Source organism: Ovis canadensis, chromosome 11 (genome assembly GCF_042477335.2).
Source record: "Ovis canadensis isolate MfBH-ARS-UI-01 breed Bighorn chromosome 11, ARS-UI_OviCan_v2, whole genome shotgun sequence".
In the NCBI taxonomy this organism is placed as follows: domain Eukaryota; kingdom Metazoa; phylum Chordata; class Mammalia; order Artiodactyla; family Bovidae; genus Ovis; species Ovis canadensis.
Genome location: NC_091255.1, coordinates 18,444,655 through 18,461,999, shown reverse-complemented (window position 1 = coordinate 18,461,999; position 17,345 = coordinate 18,444,655). Strand labels below are relative to the sequence as shown.

Sequence of the window (17,345 nt, the reverse complement as noted above, 5' to 3'; positions counted from 1 at the left end):
GTAACATTATCTGCTGTTTAATATTGCTATTTTGTGTGTGCTGCTACTGCTGCTAAGTCGCTTCAGTCGTGTCCGACTCTGTGTGACCCCATAGACGGCAGCCCACCAGACTCCCCCGTCCCTGGGATTCTCCAGGCAAGAACACTGGAGTGGGCTGCCATTTCCTTCTCCAATGCATGAAAGTGAAAAGTGAAAGTGAAGTCACTCAGTCATGTCCGACTCTTCACGACCCCATGGACTGCAGCCCACGAGGCTCCTTCGTCCATGGGATTTTCCAGGCAAGAGTACTGGAGTGGGGTGCCATTGCCTCCTCCGATCTTGTGTGTGAGAAGGGTTATTTCTGTACCTAGGCTTTAAATTCCTTGAGAATAGTATCTAGGTCTTATACTTCTCTCTTTCTTCCCCTCCTCCCATTCTGTCGCATAGTTGTGTAATTTTTTATAGTGTTCTATTAAATGGATGGTAGTATGTGTTGTATACATTTTAATTCTTAAAAGAAGCTTTATTAAAAAAATAAAAAAAATAAGCTTTATTTTTTCTTTCCAGATTTAATATATGTTAATTTTTTTTCCTAATGTAGAAAAATCCAGTTACACTTTTAAAGGAATTGTCAGCAATAAAGTCTCGATATCAAACTTTGCAAGTTCGCTTTAAACCAATTGCTGTGGAGCAGAAAGAGACTAAGAGCCGCATTTGTGCTACTTTCAGTAAGACTATGACCTTGATACAGGAACTGCAGAAGCAAACAGACCTGGAGGTAATGCTTTCTGTTGATTGGCTGCATTTGTAGAATTTTAATTCTGAATTTCTCATTGAAAGATAAATCCCCAGTAACTCTCATTTTGAAATTCAGCAGTGTGAACTATTGATAAAGAATGAGATTTTCTTGATTCCCTGAAGTACAAGATCTCTTATCTCCTTTTATTTTAAAATGAGCATGTGGAATTGACATGGTTAGTGAAGAGGCATGCTTTCTTGGATTGTGTAGCAACAGCAGAAGAAAAAACTTGCTAACACTTATTGTATCTACCAGTTCTGCTGGTTCCTATGAGAACTAGTGAGACTGAGAAATCTAGAAAGCATCTATACCAGTGACTGTTTTCATTCTCTTTTTCTTCAGTTGGGATGATTAGCTTGGGTAGGCCTAACCTTCATTCCTGGTCCTTCATTCTCCAGCCTCTTCTCATCTAGTATAAGAATCTTTCTAATTGTGAGCCTCTGTCACTGATGTCTAAACTCTACAGATATGTTAGAGTAGGAAAAAGAATATGAGCTGTTAACCTAGGCACGAAGATCTTGAACAGCTAATTGAAGAGATTGGCAGCATTTTCATTTACTGTTAAGCAAAGTTGGGGGCTTTTGAAAGAAAAGATAGCTTAATGTAGATGAAATCATAGAGTTGAATTTAATTATCTGGACAAAAAATGTCCAGTAGGTTTTAATTTCTGGTGCTTACTCCAGTCAGTTAACTGGTAATAACTGCTTAGAATGCTGTTTAAGGAGCCGTGTCTGGGCATGGCCAAAAAGTTATCTGCTGTGGACTGTTGATGGGGCAGCATACGTGGTATTTATTTGCCAAGTCTGAACTAAATTATGGCTTAAGATATTTGAATTATGGGCTTTGTAACTCTCAAAGGTTGATTAGATCAAGAATTCTTTGTATTACCAATGGAAGAAAAGAGAACAATGCCTGGTTAAAATCATAAAATGAGGTCATAAATGTATCTGTCATGGAGAAATGAACAGTGCAAGAGGGGAGAACAGTGAAAAGGGGCACAGAGGGAATAGAGAGCAGGCATTTAAACAGTATGGGTGGTGTTTCGTCACCTGCTAATTAATAAAATGCAAAAAGGCAGTATGTATGTGATAACCTTTTATAAATAAGACCAAGTCACACATTCTTCATTGAATGTGATCAGAACTTGACAATAGAAGTCCATAAATTTGTTCCTAGGAAACAGATCTTGAAGAGAGATTAAGTGTAGTTCTGAACGTACACATCAACATGTATATATAGAAATCATGAATTAATTGAAGCATGGTAAATTTGGGTGACTGAACAAAGAGAAAAATGATTTTTTGAATACTTACTAAAAATCGACTTCATTGGATACAATAAATAGATGGCATATTTCTGAGATTATAAAAAGTGGTACAGAAAAGTAGTAATGATATTGATGTATATTAGTCACTCGGCTGTGTCCAACTCTTTGCAACCCCATGGACAATAGCCTGCCAGGCTCCTCTGTCCATGGAATTCTTCAGGTAAGAACTGGAGTGGGTTCCCATTTCCTTCTCCAGGGGATTTTCCCAACTCAGGAATCAAACCCCCTTCTCCTACACTGCAGGCAGATTCTTTACCTTCTGAATCAGGGATGTCAAATCGTTTGAATATCTGTAAAGGTTTTCATTTAGTTATCTGAAATGAGCAATAATTATATCAAAGGTAGAAACCTAAGGGAACTTTTTCATTTTGGATCAGATAATGACAAAAAGGAGAAATGGAGACTTCCTGGCAATCCAGTGGTTAAGACTGTTCACTTCCAATACAGGGGCTGCAGGTTTAGTTCCTGGTTGAGGAGTTAAGATCTCATGTGCCTCTTGGCTTCTCAGCCAAAAAACCAAAACATAAAACAGAAACAATACTGTAACAAATTCAATAAAGTCTTTAAAAAAATGATCCACATTAAACAAAAAAAAGGAGAAATGGCTAAAGGTAAAGGAGGTCATGTTTTAGAATCAATGATAGCCAAGCTGGAAAATGTTGGATATGGTTGGTCTTGGGCCTACTAGTTTAAAAATGAGATAGTATTAATAGTAGGAAGTTCAGAGAAAAGTTTTATGATTGAAATGTGGAAGAAAAGGGAAGGGCATCTGTAAAGAGTTATATAACGATAATTATATGGCTCAAATAGGTCTATGAGCCCAGAGTTTAAAGAATATGTAAAGGAATTTCATGTATAAAAGAGGTATATTAGACATAGGGTCAGAACTGTGAGAATAGTTAAGAAAGCCAAAGGATTTTCAGCTGAGGATTCTGAAAATTTCTAGAGTAACGGAATGGGCTTTTACAGTTATTTGGGGAACAGGAAGAATAAGAAAGGGATGTTTACTTAGAGCAAATGGTCCATTGTTTATGAACAACAGAATGCAAACAGAAAGTAAAATGGTTCTGTTATTATCTTGCTATGATTTTTATCAAGGTGAGTGGTTTTTCATTTGGAAGGGTAGAAAATATATATTTGAATTGATAATACTAAAAAATACAAAAACTTGAATTGATAATAATACATAGGGAGATGAGAACAGAAAAGGAGGTGGATGGTAGGGAATACATATTAATTTCCTGATCTTTTTAGTCGCCATTAAGACACTGACTGACATTTAAATATAGTTAGTTGTAAAGGTGACTATCAAAAGAAGGACCAAATTTGTTCCAAATAGAAAATAGCAAAACAGTCCCCCCACCAAACAAAAATATAGCAATAAATAGAAAATTCAGAAGGCATTAAACATAGAATGTATGTTATTCCATCAAAGCTCTGAAACATTTGTATTAAAGAAGAAAAATTTCTGTGTATTTTAGAATAGTTACTTCCTGGAAAAACTCTTTGAAGTCTTATTAAACAGATGGTCTGAAATCTCTTGAATTTCAGAGATCACAAAGAGAAACATGGAATCATGGAGAACAAAGACTTGCCAGAATAATATCATTTCCTGTTTTTCAGATAGAAGAGGGAAATTTTGTCACTATTTGAGTTGCAGTAAGTGTTTTTGTTTTATTCATGTGAAGATTTTGGGCGAATGGTTGGCTTGAGGAGCCAAACCAGGTGGGGTCTCCAATACAACATGTGGCTATATATTAATGAATTAAAATTAAAAGTAATTAAATTAATACAGTTCTTCACCAGTGCAGATACAGAATATACCCAGGATCACAGAAAGGGCTATTGGACAGCATTGCGCTGGAGATTCTGATTCTGTGGGTATGAGGTGTTCCCGATTTGACAATCTCTCTAGAGATGACCTATATAGTTAGGCAGATTTGTAACCATGTGAGTGATTCTTCAAGTCCTACCTCCTGTTACTTCCTCATTAACTCTTTGTTTCAGCTAGCCTATTTGTGGGTGCTCTGTGAAAGCCCCTTCCAACTTCCCTTCAGCTTCTCTTCTCCCGTTTGGTTCTGCTGCTCTTACCCCCTTTTGTGGATTTGGTTCGCTGGTTGTTTTCTCAGCATGTTCTCCCTTTCTGTGTAAGAGATTACTGATTCTCTTGAGATGTGTGCCATTCCTCACAGATGCATGCCTGAGGTAAAAGTGGCACTATCCTTAGCTTCAGGGATGTGCCTGATGGGCAAGGGGAACAGATTTTCCTTTAACTAATATTGGGTCAGGAATGGGTTTGTAACCCAAATGGTATGTGAGGAGGGGGGTCTGGAAATAGGAAATGAGAGAGTTTCCTCACTGCTGAGAGACCCCTGGGAAGAGAAAGCTTTACTTGTTCTAAACATTGTGTATAGATGTGATACCTGGAGCCACGTTCCTGTCAGCCTGAGAATAAAGGATATCAGAGCTGTTAGATGAAAAAAACCTGAGTCCTTACATTGTTGAGCTGCTTCATAAACCAGCCCTGAAACCTGCCCTTCTTATGTACTTACTGTGCAGTGATAATGCATTTTATTTATCCATTTTCATATGCATCTCTGTTACTTGCAGATAAAAGCATCTTAATTATCCTTCAAAATTTAACCCAAGTCTCTACTTCTGAAGAAACTTCCAGACTATTTTTTTTTCACACTTCTTTTTCAAAATACTTTTTGAATATATTCAGATGTGACTTCTTTGGTTCTGTTACAGTCCTTAAATTGTTTGATTTCTTTGTCTTGTTTCTTCAATTTAATTGTGAGTTCCTTGGAAACTCAAATATCAAAGTAACTTGTATGTACGTAGCTAAGATGTATTTTTTCCTTGCCTTTATAAATTTGTCATTATATACCTAGTGTGAACTTGTGGAAACATTTACTGGTGTTACAAAGCAGAAATTAGTATAACAGCCTTTAAAGATTTATTTAACTTTTAAAAAATTTATCTTATTGAAGTATAGTTGATTTACAATGTGTTAATTTTTGCTGTGCAGCAAAGTGATTCAGTTATACATCTATATATATTCTTTTTTTCATATTCTTTTCCATGATTTACCACAGGATACCAAATATAGTTCCCTGTGCTATATATAGTAGGGCCTTGTTCTTTTAAGCTGTTCTGAAATACAGATTCTGTCTTTTCTAGTTGTTACCACTGACTGAAGAAGAGAAAACTGCGGCAGAGCAATTAAGAGCTCACCTGTCAGACTTATGAGGAAGAAATGGACTTGCAAAAAGGAACTCTGATGGGGAAGAAATCAATCCCATAAATTTAGGAAGATGTCTTGTTAACATTGATGACTATTGGTCGGGAGATGACAAAGGAGATTTGGTTTGGGTGACTGGATAGTGATGCCTTCCACAGAAGAGGGGGATATAAGAGAAGGGCAGATATTGTATTAATAAAGTTCAGCCAAAGGGGCAGAATGGAAATAAAGAGATTTTAAAAATATATGCACACATGCTTAGTAATTTCAGGCAAGGAAATCCCAACACCATTTTGTATCTGTTTTTGTATAACTGGGATAACACAGATGTCCTCACTGACCTATTGCAAAAGAATATTAGATAGTATCAGTCAGTCAGATGTGAATGAACATGCTTGGGAAATTAAAGGTTAGAAAAATATTTGGACTATATTATACATATGTAAATAATTTTATTGTTGAAAATTCTGATCGTAACAGTCTCCCACAATACCTAACTTAGTAGAAAGCTGGCTTTTCTGTGACAGCTTCACTTTTATATTTGTCCTGTTCCTTCTGCCTGCCAATGCTGAGCATGAGCTCTGCTTTCTAATGCTGTTTCTGATTGTCCCTGTCACATTTCAGGGACCTGAAATATACCTTTGTTCTCCTCTGGTCTGCATTACTGTACTTGTTCAGTTCATTCATTGGAGAAGGAAATGGCAATCCACTCCAGTACTATTGCCTGGAAAATCCCATGGACAGAGGAGCCTGGTAGTCTACAGTCCCTGGGGTCCCAAAGAGTTGGACACGACTGAGCAACTTCACTCAGTTCATTCTACTGTAAATCTCTATACATGAACCTTCAAGTTGTGAACGTTCGAAGACGTAAGCATGTGTTTTCCCCTCATCACGTAAGTTAGCTCTGTTTGGGGAGGCACTGTTAGGTTTTGAGGCACAGGACCCGAATGTAGGATGGAACATGCAGCAGCCATTCAGAATGTAATCCAGTGCTACTGTGGCGTCTATGATGAGAAAAAGAGCTGCCACTCAGACATTACTGGATTGTTCTTTCAAGAAGGTAGACAGAATTGAATCCAGCAAGGAACCAGAACCTGTGCCATTAACTGCAGGTATGAAATCGCAGCTTGCCCTGTCTCCTGTTGCTGTTGCCCCTTCAGCTCTACCATCTCCCACCTCCCCTCCCTCTCTAGTCAGTAACTCTTGCCTGTTCACTCCATGCCAGCCCGTTGTCCTGTCCTACTGTGCTTTTTAAGATACTGTACTTTCAGATTTAAAATGTTTTATTTCTTTGTGTTTGTTTCATATGTATTATTTGTGTGAAAACTATTATAAACCTATTACAGTACAGTACTATATGGCTGACTGTGTTAGCTGGGCACCTAGGCTAACTTTGTTGGACTTAACAAAGAAGCTGGACTTAAGGAACACACTCTCAGAATGGAACTTGTTCATATGTAGGGGACTTACTGTACGTGAAAGCTAAGAAACTGAAATGAGAGGATTGTTGCAACTATTGTTTGCCAGTTTTGTGTATATGTGTGTGTGTGTGCACCAATATCCTTATTTAATTTTTTTATTAAATGGCAAGTATGGTATACACTAGGAGGTCAAGTTACCAATAAATCATCACTGTTAATATTCTGGGAAATGCTGAAGCTATGCTAAAAAATTGAGAGGAGAAGCAGATATTGGAGATGTTAAAGCAGGTTTTAAATTCTAGCTGTACAAATCTAGCTGAGCAAATCACTTAACTTGTGTGTGTCAGGATGATTGGAAGTACAATGAGATGGTGAAGTATTAAGGTTTGATATTTGGTAATTCAATAAATATTTCCATATATGTAATAAAAACAAGATATTGAAAGACCAGGAAAAGTAAATCAAATGTTAATTTGCAGGATACAGAATTATACTTTTATGTAAATAAGAATTTTTTCTGTTAAGTTATTAACAAACTTATAATAGCTGACAAACAGGGTTGGAAGAGTAGCTTCAGTTAAAATTGTCTATTCTGAATATTTGGAGAACAGAAACTACCCTAACCTTTAAATTACAAATAAGTCATACTTTAGTAATATATACTACTCTTCTTCAGTACTCAGGCAAGTAATATTGAGGAAGTTCCTGTCATGATATGTCTCTGGGATGCGATATTGATTGGTGGGATTGAAAAATGGTGGTATCACAAAGAGGTCTTAACAAGTTACTGGAGTTAAAGTGTTTTGTTTGCAATTAGGGAAAAAAAAAAAAACCAATGTTTTTCTTCTGACTTCCTTCACAAGTTACCTTAAAATATTGGTTCTTCCCCTCATCCCTCTTAAAATTGTTCTTTCTGCACTTTGTATATTCATTTATTTCCTAGGGTTCATTTATTGCCTCTTTGGGGAATGATTTCCAAGTATAACTTACTCCACTAGAAGTGAAAGTGTTAGTTGCTCAGTCTTGACTCTTTGCAACCCCATGGACTGTAGTCAGCTAGACTCCTCTGTCCATGGAATTCTCCGGGCAAGAATATTGGAGTGGGTAGCCATTCCCTTCTCCAGGGGATCTTCTTGACCTAAGGATCAAACCTGAGTCTCCTATATTGCAGGTGGATTCTTTACTGTCTGAGCCACCACGGAGGCCTAGATGCAAACTTCCAATAAAAACCTTGACCTGAATGTTCAAACTGAATGTGTCCAGAATACTTAACTGATTTTATTTTGTTACTAGCCACTACTCTGTTAGCTGGAATTAAGGTTTGCATCCGTTTCTTTATATTGTTAGTTAATAAAATCTGTACCTTTTGAAATGTTTATTGTATACAACATTCATTTTCCCTTCACTCTTCTACCTAGTTTAGACCATCTGGATGATTGTTTTCTCTTATGTGACTATTCTCTTAGGGCTTCCTTGGTGGCTCAGACAGTAAAGTTTTCGCCTGCAGTGTGTGAGACCCGGGTTCGATCCGTGGGTTGGGAAGACCTGGAGAAAGGCATGGCCACCCACTCCAGTATTCTTGCCTGGAGAATCCTCATGGACAGAGGAGCCTGGCGGGCTACAGTCCACGGGATCACAAAGAATAGGACATGACTGAGCAACTGAGAACAGCACACATGTAACTATTAGTCTTTTTATGTCCTAAGTATTAGGTTGTATTTTAAATACAACTTTAAGAAATTAAAAAAATAAAAGTATGCCTATTCTCCCAAACAACTGCAACTTTTTCAGATGTTTCTATAATATAAATACAAAGCAAAAATAATTTTTAAACAAAAATAGGCTAACAGCTTACATTGTACTGTAGCTGCACTTTTTTTTTTTCATTTTAAATATATCTTCATGTCACACATCTGTTGTTCTTTTGAGCAGCTGTATGTATGAATTTACCATAATTTTTTTCACCAGTTCCTCACTGATAGGCATTTAAGCTGGCCCTGGTAAAGAATCCGCATGCAGTGTAGGAGACACTGGGGACTTGCGTCCCATCCCTGGGTTGGGAAGATCCCCTGGAGGAGGAAATGGCAACCCATTCCAGTATTCTTGCCTGGAAAACCCCACAGACAGGAGTCTGACAAACTACAGCCCATGGGGGTCACGAAGAGTCAGATTTGACTGAGCACACACACTCCAATAGACAAACTAGGAGATGGGGGAAAGGGGAAAAGAGGATGGCGAAGTCTGCCCTTAAGGAATTCTAATAGGGCTGACCACAGGTTTCCCAACCACACGGGGTAGTTCAGCATCCTCCCAACGAAGTTTTCTTCTTGCTTAAGTGCACCAGTATCTGACTTTGCCGACAAGCAATGACCCCTCATTAGTTGCTCAGGTTTTCTAATTTTCCACTATTGCGAACTATTACAATTAATCTTAGACAGTTTGGGGCTCTTGGGCAGATACATCTATTAGTACAAGAACCTATTTTAATATTTATCACAGATTGTAATTTGTCTTTTTTGCTTTCTGCTCTACAGGGTTGCAAAGACCCTTTCTCATTACTCTGAATCCCAAGTAATTTAGTACTGTGTCCTACAAGTTTTCTCCCCCACAGGTGCACATATAGTTTATTAACGATTACATTTTGAAGCCAGCCATTTTGATCCAATATTTAAATAAGCTGTTTAATATTAAAGCATTTTTAAAATTTGAGATAAAAATTAACCATTATTAAAATGTACAATTGAAGGCATTTTAGTATAAAAGATGTGCAACTATCATCTCTATGTAGTTCCAAGGCCATAAATAATTTTTGGTGAAAGGATTTTTCAGGCACAATTATTCCTAAATTATATCTTTGTCCATGGCTCCTGCCATTAAAGAAAAAATTGTTATGCCCATTGCTTACAAGAAAGTCCAAATGCCTTGATATTTAACAACTTCCCAAATTATTGCTGATTCTGTTCAGGTGCATTCAGTTAAGTGTAACAATTTGCAAGAAGCTGGAAAGGAACATTTTAGTTCAAATGAAGGATTTTATGTATATCCTTTGTCTCGTACCTGCAATTCCTGCAATCTTTCAACATTTTTTTTACCTAGGAAACTAGAAAGGAGACGCCGATACAAGAAAGCTGAACGCAGGTGAAACCCTTGCACTTTACAGTCTTAAGGCGCTAGCTCACCTTAAGCCCCACGCAATGCAGGGCGGCAGTGGTTGCATGGGGGAGTCTGCCGGCTACATAATACAAGGTCCCATCTTCCCACGCCCGACACTGCAATTACCGCTCCGGGCTTCACAATCTGGAGCTTTGCTTCAGTAGTTGGGGCGGAAGTCCTAAAAATGAGAATCTGGGTTTGCTTCTCGAGCAAGAATCACCAGCCTCTACACCACAGTTTTGCAAAATGCGGGCCACAAGCCACCTGCAGCCCAATCAGCAGGAGTAGAAAAACGCTGATTTCGTGGAGCCCTACCCTAGAATCCGAACAAGTAGGGGTGTGGCTCCAGAGTCTGCATTTCCCCCAAGCCCTCCAGGTGGCTCCCGCCTTTGGCGCTCAGGAGTTTGAGACGAGTGGAGCCCCGCCCCTTCCCGAGAAGGGCGGGGCGCGGCACAGCGCCGCGCTCTCCTCCGCCTGCGCTAACCCAGACCGAAGGCACGCAACCCGGCGGCCTCGAACGGCCAAATCTCGTGTGTGCTCCCGCACCGCGGGAACTAAGCGCCCGCTTCTGGCCCGCTCCCTCGGCGCAGCGGCCTGCGCGCATGCGTGCGCGCGCGCCGCGCCTTTCCTCACGCCGCGCCTTCCGCTGCCCTGGTTACCGTTAGTGTTTGCGAATTCCCTGCAGCACCTTCTTCGCGGGAGACCAGCGCCGCTGGACTCCGGCAGCGGTTCGATACGCGCGCGCCTGCGTCACGTGGGCCGAGGCTCCCTCGCGGTCGCTGGCGAGCTGCTGAGCCGGGAGGAGAGGAGCTGCGGGCTACCGCTCACCCTCCCACCGCGCCCAGGGGCTGGCGCCCGGATGAAAATGGCGAAGTGGGGGTAGCTGGCGCGGAGCTTGAAGCTATGGGGCGCGCAGGTGTGGCGGCCGTCGGAGCCCCCTGAGGCGGGCGCCTGGCGGTTCTCCGGGGCAGTTTGACCTGGCGACCTCGGGCTGGCGCCTAATCGGTCAGATCACGGGCTCCGCGGGTCTCCGAGGGCCCCACCGAGAGAAGGGGGCAATGGATGAACAGAGTGTGGAGGTGAGGGGGCTTGAGGAGGGTGGTGGCTTAGTCTCCCTCGTCACCCGCTGAGCGTTCTGTATTCGGGGCGCCCCGTCCTAGTCCACCCTCTCGTGGGGCACCCCCACCCCACTGCTGCTGCTGCGGAGGGGCTGACCCAGTGCGGGGGACGCGGTGCTCGTCGTTCCGCAGCCCTCAAGGGCGCCGTGTGCTCGGACAGTTCCTGCAGTCAGGTGGTGCGTATTCGGGCGTTTTCAGGATGTCTTGGCACTGGTACTCATCCCCACGGGGTTTTTGCAAACTACAGTCTTTTCAGCGCAAACTGCAAATTCTTTACATGGTCGTGCCCTTGCGACTCGCGACCAGTTCTCACGAGTTTCTGAGCGAATCCGAATCTCCCTCCGAATGGGTAATCATTCCCTTCTCCGCGGTACATTCTGTAGACATCTGCCCTTCCCAGATTGAATGAAGATATACTCTTACTATCCTGTTTGATTGTACTGTTCTAGAGCAGCCTGTTCTTTTTATCTGAGTCTTGTAAACGATGTTTTCAAATGTTTGGGATACTGACTTTAAGGCTAGGAACATAAAAAAAGATTGCTTATTGGACATAATTATGTAATATTAATAGTTGTCAAAATTTGAACCTTCCAATTACTAAAATACTAAATCCTTGATTTTAATTAGGGACAACTATATTAGTTGGGTACTCCACTTGAAACTAGTTCATCCAATGGTCGTTTTGTGTCCCATCTCCCCACCCCCCCAGCGTCTTCATCTCACAGATTCTGGTCCTGCAGAGTCATGGTTAGACTCATGAGTAATTTTCTCCTTAATTCCTCTTGTAAAGTATTATAAAGGTTTTGTAACCTCACCTTGGTTTTTAGAAGCGTTTTAATTCCTCTGGAATGGAGTAAATATAAATGTGAGTACTGTAAAAATAAATTTACAATATGTAATAACCTACATTTAATTATATGTTTTCTTGCCAGATACTTCCTAAATTGATTCATCTGAAACTAGCAAACATAATATTGTTCCTTCTATTTATGTAATTTTTTTTTTCTTCCCAAAGCCTTCATAGAGCTGCCACCAAAATTCTCAGTACAGGCAGAATTTCAGGCTCAAATAAATTGCTAGTTGGTTTGAACATCATGGCAGAAATTCAGATTTCTGGATTCTGAATTACATAGATTCCCTCTTGATCAAAGTATGCTGCCATTAATGGATCTTTTTATACTTAAAAAACTTATAAACACAATCCACTGTCCTTGGGAAATTTGCAGAAAAAGCTACAAGTTCATAGTTCAAGTTCATCGCTACAAGTTCATTCAGTCATATAGTTTGCCTTTTTTTTGTTACTGTTATATGTCATAAGGATTTTTTTTATCATAAACTTCAAAAATATTTCTAGTGGCTATCATACTGTATGTTGACTCCTGTGATTTAATATTTTGGCCTTTGGGCTATAGCCAGATTCTTGCCATTATTGTTGTTTCAGTGAGAATATTTGTGCAGAAGTCTATGTCTGAATTCCATGTTCTTTACTTATACTAGGATCGTTGTGAAGCTTAGAAAAATGGAGGCATTTTTTCCCCTTGGGAGATAGATGTTCTGAGGTGCCTGGACCTTGAATATAGTTGAAACAGATGTTGTGAATCCAACATAAATGTAAATGTTGAATGAATTATTGCAGACATGCTTTATACTCTTGATTTAGTAGCCTAATCAGATGAGCTTTGACATCTTTTTACTGTTTTCAGAGCATTGCTGAGGTTTTCCGGTGTTTCATTTGCATGGAGAAATTGCGGGATGCACGCTTGTGTCCCCATTGCTCCAAGCTCTGTTGTTTCAGCTGCATTAGGGTAAGTGACTCTTTTTACATGCATTTAGCATATATAGGGTATATTGTAAAAATTAACCATTTTTGTATCTTTTAAAAATTTGATATTGCATGCCCTTTAAAAAATGTCTTAAATGAATGTTCCTTAATAGGAAGATTGTCAGTGTATATTGTTAAGCTCTGTGGAGATGAGTAATCAAGTGATAACTGCCTTGAAATGTCTGGAAACCAAAGCCCTGTGTAACTGTAGTATATTTACATTATTAAATCATTGCACATTTAACAAGTACTTATGAAGTGCTTACCTGCATTGTATTTGGGGTTGAGGATGCCAAGATAAGTGATGGAAGCGCTTTCCCTGCAGGAGTTTAAATCTAATTAAGAGAATGGACTTTGTGTTTATATTCAGGAATGTGTAGTGTCATAAAGAGGCACTTACAAAGTGCTGTGAGACTCAAGAGGGAGAGTTTATACTTGTTTGATGGGTGAGATAGAGAAAAAGCTAGTAATGGGTTCAAAGGCAAAGAATAAAGTCATATAATCTTATAGTTAAAAGAGACCTTAAAGGTGAATATAATCTGGTAGCTTTAAAAAATTAATGTCGGTGAACCCCACAACAAAATTATGAGAAAGCCTAAGATGTAAAGCAGAAGAACTTATTTTGGTTGTATGTGGCGATTCAGTGCACATCTGCAGGCCATAGCTGAAAACTGCCCTGCGCACATTAGTCTTAGTAGATAATTTCCTTTATTGAGAAAGTCAAAGTCATCTAACATGCTCTTCATCTCTAACTTTCTCTGTGATTCCTTGCTCCTGTCCGAGGAAGTAATATCCCTTTGTCAAGAGTAATATCTGAAACACTTAGATCATTTGCTTCTAGTCACACAGTCAGTAAATGATAGAGCTGGGTTTGAACCCAGGTAGTCTGGCTCTGGAGCCTGTGATCTTTGGCACTGCACTAATGTACAGAAGGCCTAGGTTACATACCATGCTGGTTCTCCCACTCATAAACTGAGACACTTGATCTTTGCATTGTTTTCTCAAATAAGAGAATGTGGATAACAAGATCTGTCCCACAATATGGTTGTGGCATTAAATGAGATAAGTAATCTAAAAGGTTTAATTTAGAAACTAAAATATACTCTCCACTTGTACAATTCTATGGTATTCTAAAAATAGCAACTCATACACATATTATGTTTTATAAATGGTGTAGCTCAAGTGAGATAGATTTAAGTGGCCTCTATCACTGTAGTTAATTGATAAAGTGGATCTGGATTCACCTCTTTTGATGAAGGTCTAGTATACAGGGACATTTCAAGTGGCGCAGCGGTAAAGAATCTGCCTGCAATGCAGGAGAAGCAGGAGACAGGGATTTGATCCCTGGGAAGGGAAGATCCCTTGGAGTAGGAAATGGCAACCGTCTCCAGTATTCTTGCCTGCAAATTCCATGAACAGAGGAGCAAAGAGTCAGACACGACTGAGCACAAAAATACAAAGATACAAATACCACTATATAGATGACCTCTGGTTATTATCTTATACTTCACTGATCCTTCATTTCTTCACTTTTTCCTCATCTTGTTCCTTACAAGAGTGTATTTCTTAAATATTGTATTGGCATTTTCTTTTATGAAGTGTCTGGGAATTTTTCATCTACTTTGAGAAATTTGGTTTACTTTTGCATGGCTTCTAAATCTTCCTTCAACATTGCCTTATAAATGTCATACGTGATTGTCCTTCCAGCATCTTGAGACTTGCTTCAAATCAAATTCTTCTGTTATTTTCTCAAGTTGACTCTCTTGAACTTTTTTCTTTGTTTCTTCTTTTCTACCAGGAGCTCAAACTTGAAACCTCTTGACACCAGTGTTTTTAAGTTATTATCTCCTGGTGTCATTTATATTTGTCCTGCCTTTCCATCCTTTTTATTACCATCCTAATGGGGCTTCCCTGGTAGCTCAGACGGTAAAGCGTCTGCCTACAATGCCGGAGACCAGGTTCAGTCCCTGGGTCAGGAAGATCCCCTGGAGAAGGAAATGGCAACCCACTCCAGTATTCTTGCCTGGAAAATCCCATGGAGAGAGGAGCCCTGGTGGGCTACAGTCCGTGGGGTCGCAAAGAATTGGACACGACTGAATGACTTCACTTTACTTAATAGAGAATTGCAAATACTTATTAACTCATGCTTCGATAATTACAATTACCATCTACCTGATCTGTCTCAAGTGTTTAATCTGTAGTCCATTTCGTATCCTGCTGTTGTGTTGATGTTTTCCAGTAATGCCATTCTTTTTTTTTCCTCCCAGAAGCCTCAGATTTATTGCCTGAAGGAAAGTTCAAGAACATTAACCTTGTATTCAGACCATGTGGATAATTTGGTTCTAACCTTTTTCTCAGAGTTATCTTGGTTCCCAAGTACACCATCCATTTGTTCATTCATTCAACAGCTATTAATTGTATGCCTACTTGGAGTTAGGCATTGACTTCTCAAGGAGTTGGCTTGTTTCCTAGTTAGGATATATACAAAAAAGTAAATAGCTATGTTGGATATCCTTCATAGCATAAAGAAAAATGAAATTGGTTAAGGGTTTAGAGTAGGGACTTTGAGAGGACACAGGCAGGTTGGTAGCTACTTCAGGTTCGGTAATCTGGGAATGTCTCTAGGTATATGACATTTGAGCACGGACCAGGATGAAATGGAAGAGTGATGGAAATATCTGAGAAAGAAGGTAGCAGGCAGAGAAATCACAAGGGGCAAAGGCCTTGAGAAAGAAATATGTTTAGTGTGCTGAGAAATAGCAAAGAAACCAGTGTGGTTGGAGCAAAGTGGACAGAGAGAGAGAAGGAAGGGAAATGAGCCTTGGTAAAGACCTTGGATTTTATTTTAAGTGTGCTGCTATCTATTGAAAGCTTTTGAGTGATTTGAAGGAGTTGATGCTCTGAAGGCTTTCACTCTGGCTACTGTGTGGAAAGTAGACTATTGGCAGGTGGTTGAGTGAAGAGAACGGTCAGGATGGGCTTTATTAATGAAAGGTGAGTGGTGGTTTAGACCGGGATGGGAACACCAGAGGTGGTGAAAAATAGGGCTTTTCTGTTGTTTTGAATGTAGAATCCGTGAGTTTTCATACAGATGGGATGTGAGAATAGTTTTTTATAGCATCTGGATGAATGGTTTTCCATTCTAAAGCAGAAAAAATGGGAGGAACAGATTTGGGTAGGCTATAAAAATTGTGGGTTTTTTTTTAACCTTTTAAATTGTTTTAGTAACAGTACAAAAAACATTGTTTTTGCTAGTGAGAGTGATATAACTAAATATAGTTCTGTCTTAAACTAATTTGTGACTGTGGTACTACTGTTCAAAATTTTGGACTAAGTTCAGTTTATTATGATATTTGTATTTTTTAAATCTTAAAACTGAGATATAATTCGCATACCATAAAATTCACCCTTTTAATGTCTAAATAAAGGTTTTCTTTTAGTAAGTTAAGTTCAAGGTGGTTACATATTTAATTGGAGATGTTGACAGTTGGAAGTATGAATCTGGATTTGAGGAATGGATTGAATTATTGGCATATAGTTAATATTTAAAGGCAGGGGACTAGATGAGATCACCAGATTACTTCCAATGGGAAGAGATTTTTAGGTCTGAACTCTGGGTCACTCAACCAGGAGGATTCAGCAGAGTGTATTAAGAAGGAGCCAGGAGTGAGACATCACAGAATTCAGATGAGAAACATGTTTCAAAAAGGAGCGATTTAGCTGTGTCATATGGTTGTAGCCTGGGAATTGACTGTTGGATTTGAGAATAAGTAGGTTTTTGATGACCCTAATAAGTAATTGCAGTGGAACAGTGGGGGAAAATTTGATGTCAGAGTGGGAGGAGAAAGACACAGCAAGTATAAAAACTGTCAGAATCTTACTGTAAAGGGGAGAAATAAGGCAATGAATTGAAGGGGGATGTTGAGAGTCACCTTTTGGGAGAAGGTTTTTAGCTTGCTGGGACTAAACCAGTAGGAATAAATAATGATACTAGAGAGACGAGGATAATTACAGAAGCAAAGTCCTTGAGATGTTGAGAACTCCACACAACCAAGTTGTAATATTATTTATTTGAATGCCTTCCCTTCTTTTCCATCCCATCTCTGTTCTTTTGAACAGAACTTGAACTGTCTCTGACAGTCCAGATACTGGTGTCATTTTAACAAACGAGCGTTCAGGTGCATGAATAAACTTGTCCGAAGTCAGCTGGTAGTCGGTGAAGGACTGAGAGTAAACTCCCTCCCCGGCCAGCACTCTGCCTAGGACTATCTGGGGCCTCCACACATGCACCAGACGGCAGGAACGTCGGCTGTGTTTTCATTTATCTCCTTGCACTCAGCTGATTTTTTCTCAATGTCTGTTTCTATTTTGTAGTTTCTCCCCCCGACTTTTTTTTTTACTGACATCTTCCTCATCTGATTTTTAAAATTTATTTTTAATCCCCTCTTGATTTTTCAGCATTGGTAGCAATTTGTTTGCCTA

General features: G+C 39.6%; 2 protein-coding genes across 13 annotated transcripts in view; both read left to right on the top strand.

Annotated features, from left to right (window-relative positions):
* Window positions 1-5,594, top strand: part of SKA2 (spindle and kinetochore associated complex subunit 2) — a 30,041-nt gene extending 24,447 nt beyond the window's left edge. For 2 of the 5 annotated variants that reach the window (XM_069602635.1, XM_069602639.1), the window contains 3 exons: window positions 581-757; window positions 3,657-3,764; window positions 5,289-5,594. In XM_069602635.1, coding sequence (XP_069458736.1) covers window positions 581-757; window positions 3,657-3,758 — 279 coding nt within the window. In that variant the 3' untranslated portion in view covers window positions 3,759-3,764; window positions 5,289-5,594. The remainder of the gene's footprint in view (window positions 1-580; window positions 758-3,656; window positions 3,765-5,288) is intronic. The other 3 variants (XM_069602636.1, XM_069602640.1, XM_069602637.1) reach the window with 2 other exon arrangements.
* Window positions 5,595-10,356: 4,762 nt separating this feature from the next.
* Window positions 10,357-17,345, top strand: part of TRIM37 (tripartite motif containing 37) — a 141,513-nt gene continuing 134,524 nt past the window's right edge. For 4 of the 8 annotated variants that reach the window (XM_069602626.1, XM_069602624.1, XM_069602627.1 and 1 more), the window contains exons 1-2: window positions 10,357-11,002; window positions 12,745-12,846. In XM_069602626.1, coding sequence (XP_069458727.1) covers window positions 10,982-11,002; window positions 12,745-12,846 — 123 coding nt within the window. In that variant the 5' untranslated portion in view covers window positions 10,357-10,981. The remainder of the gene's footprint in view (window positions 11,003-12,744; window positions 12,847-17,345) is intronic. The other 4 variants (XM_069602631.1, XM_069602632.1, XM_069602628.1 and 1 more) reach the window with 4 other exon arrangements.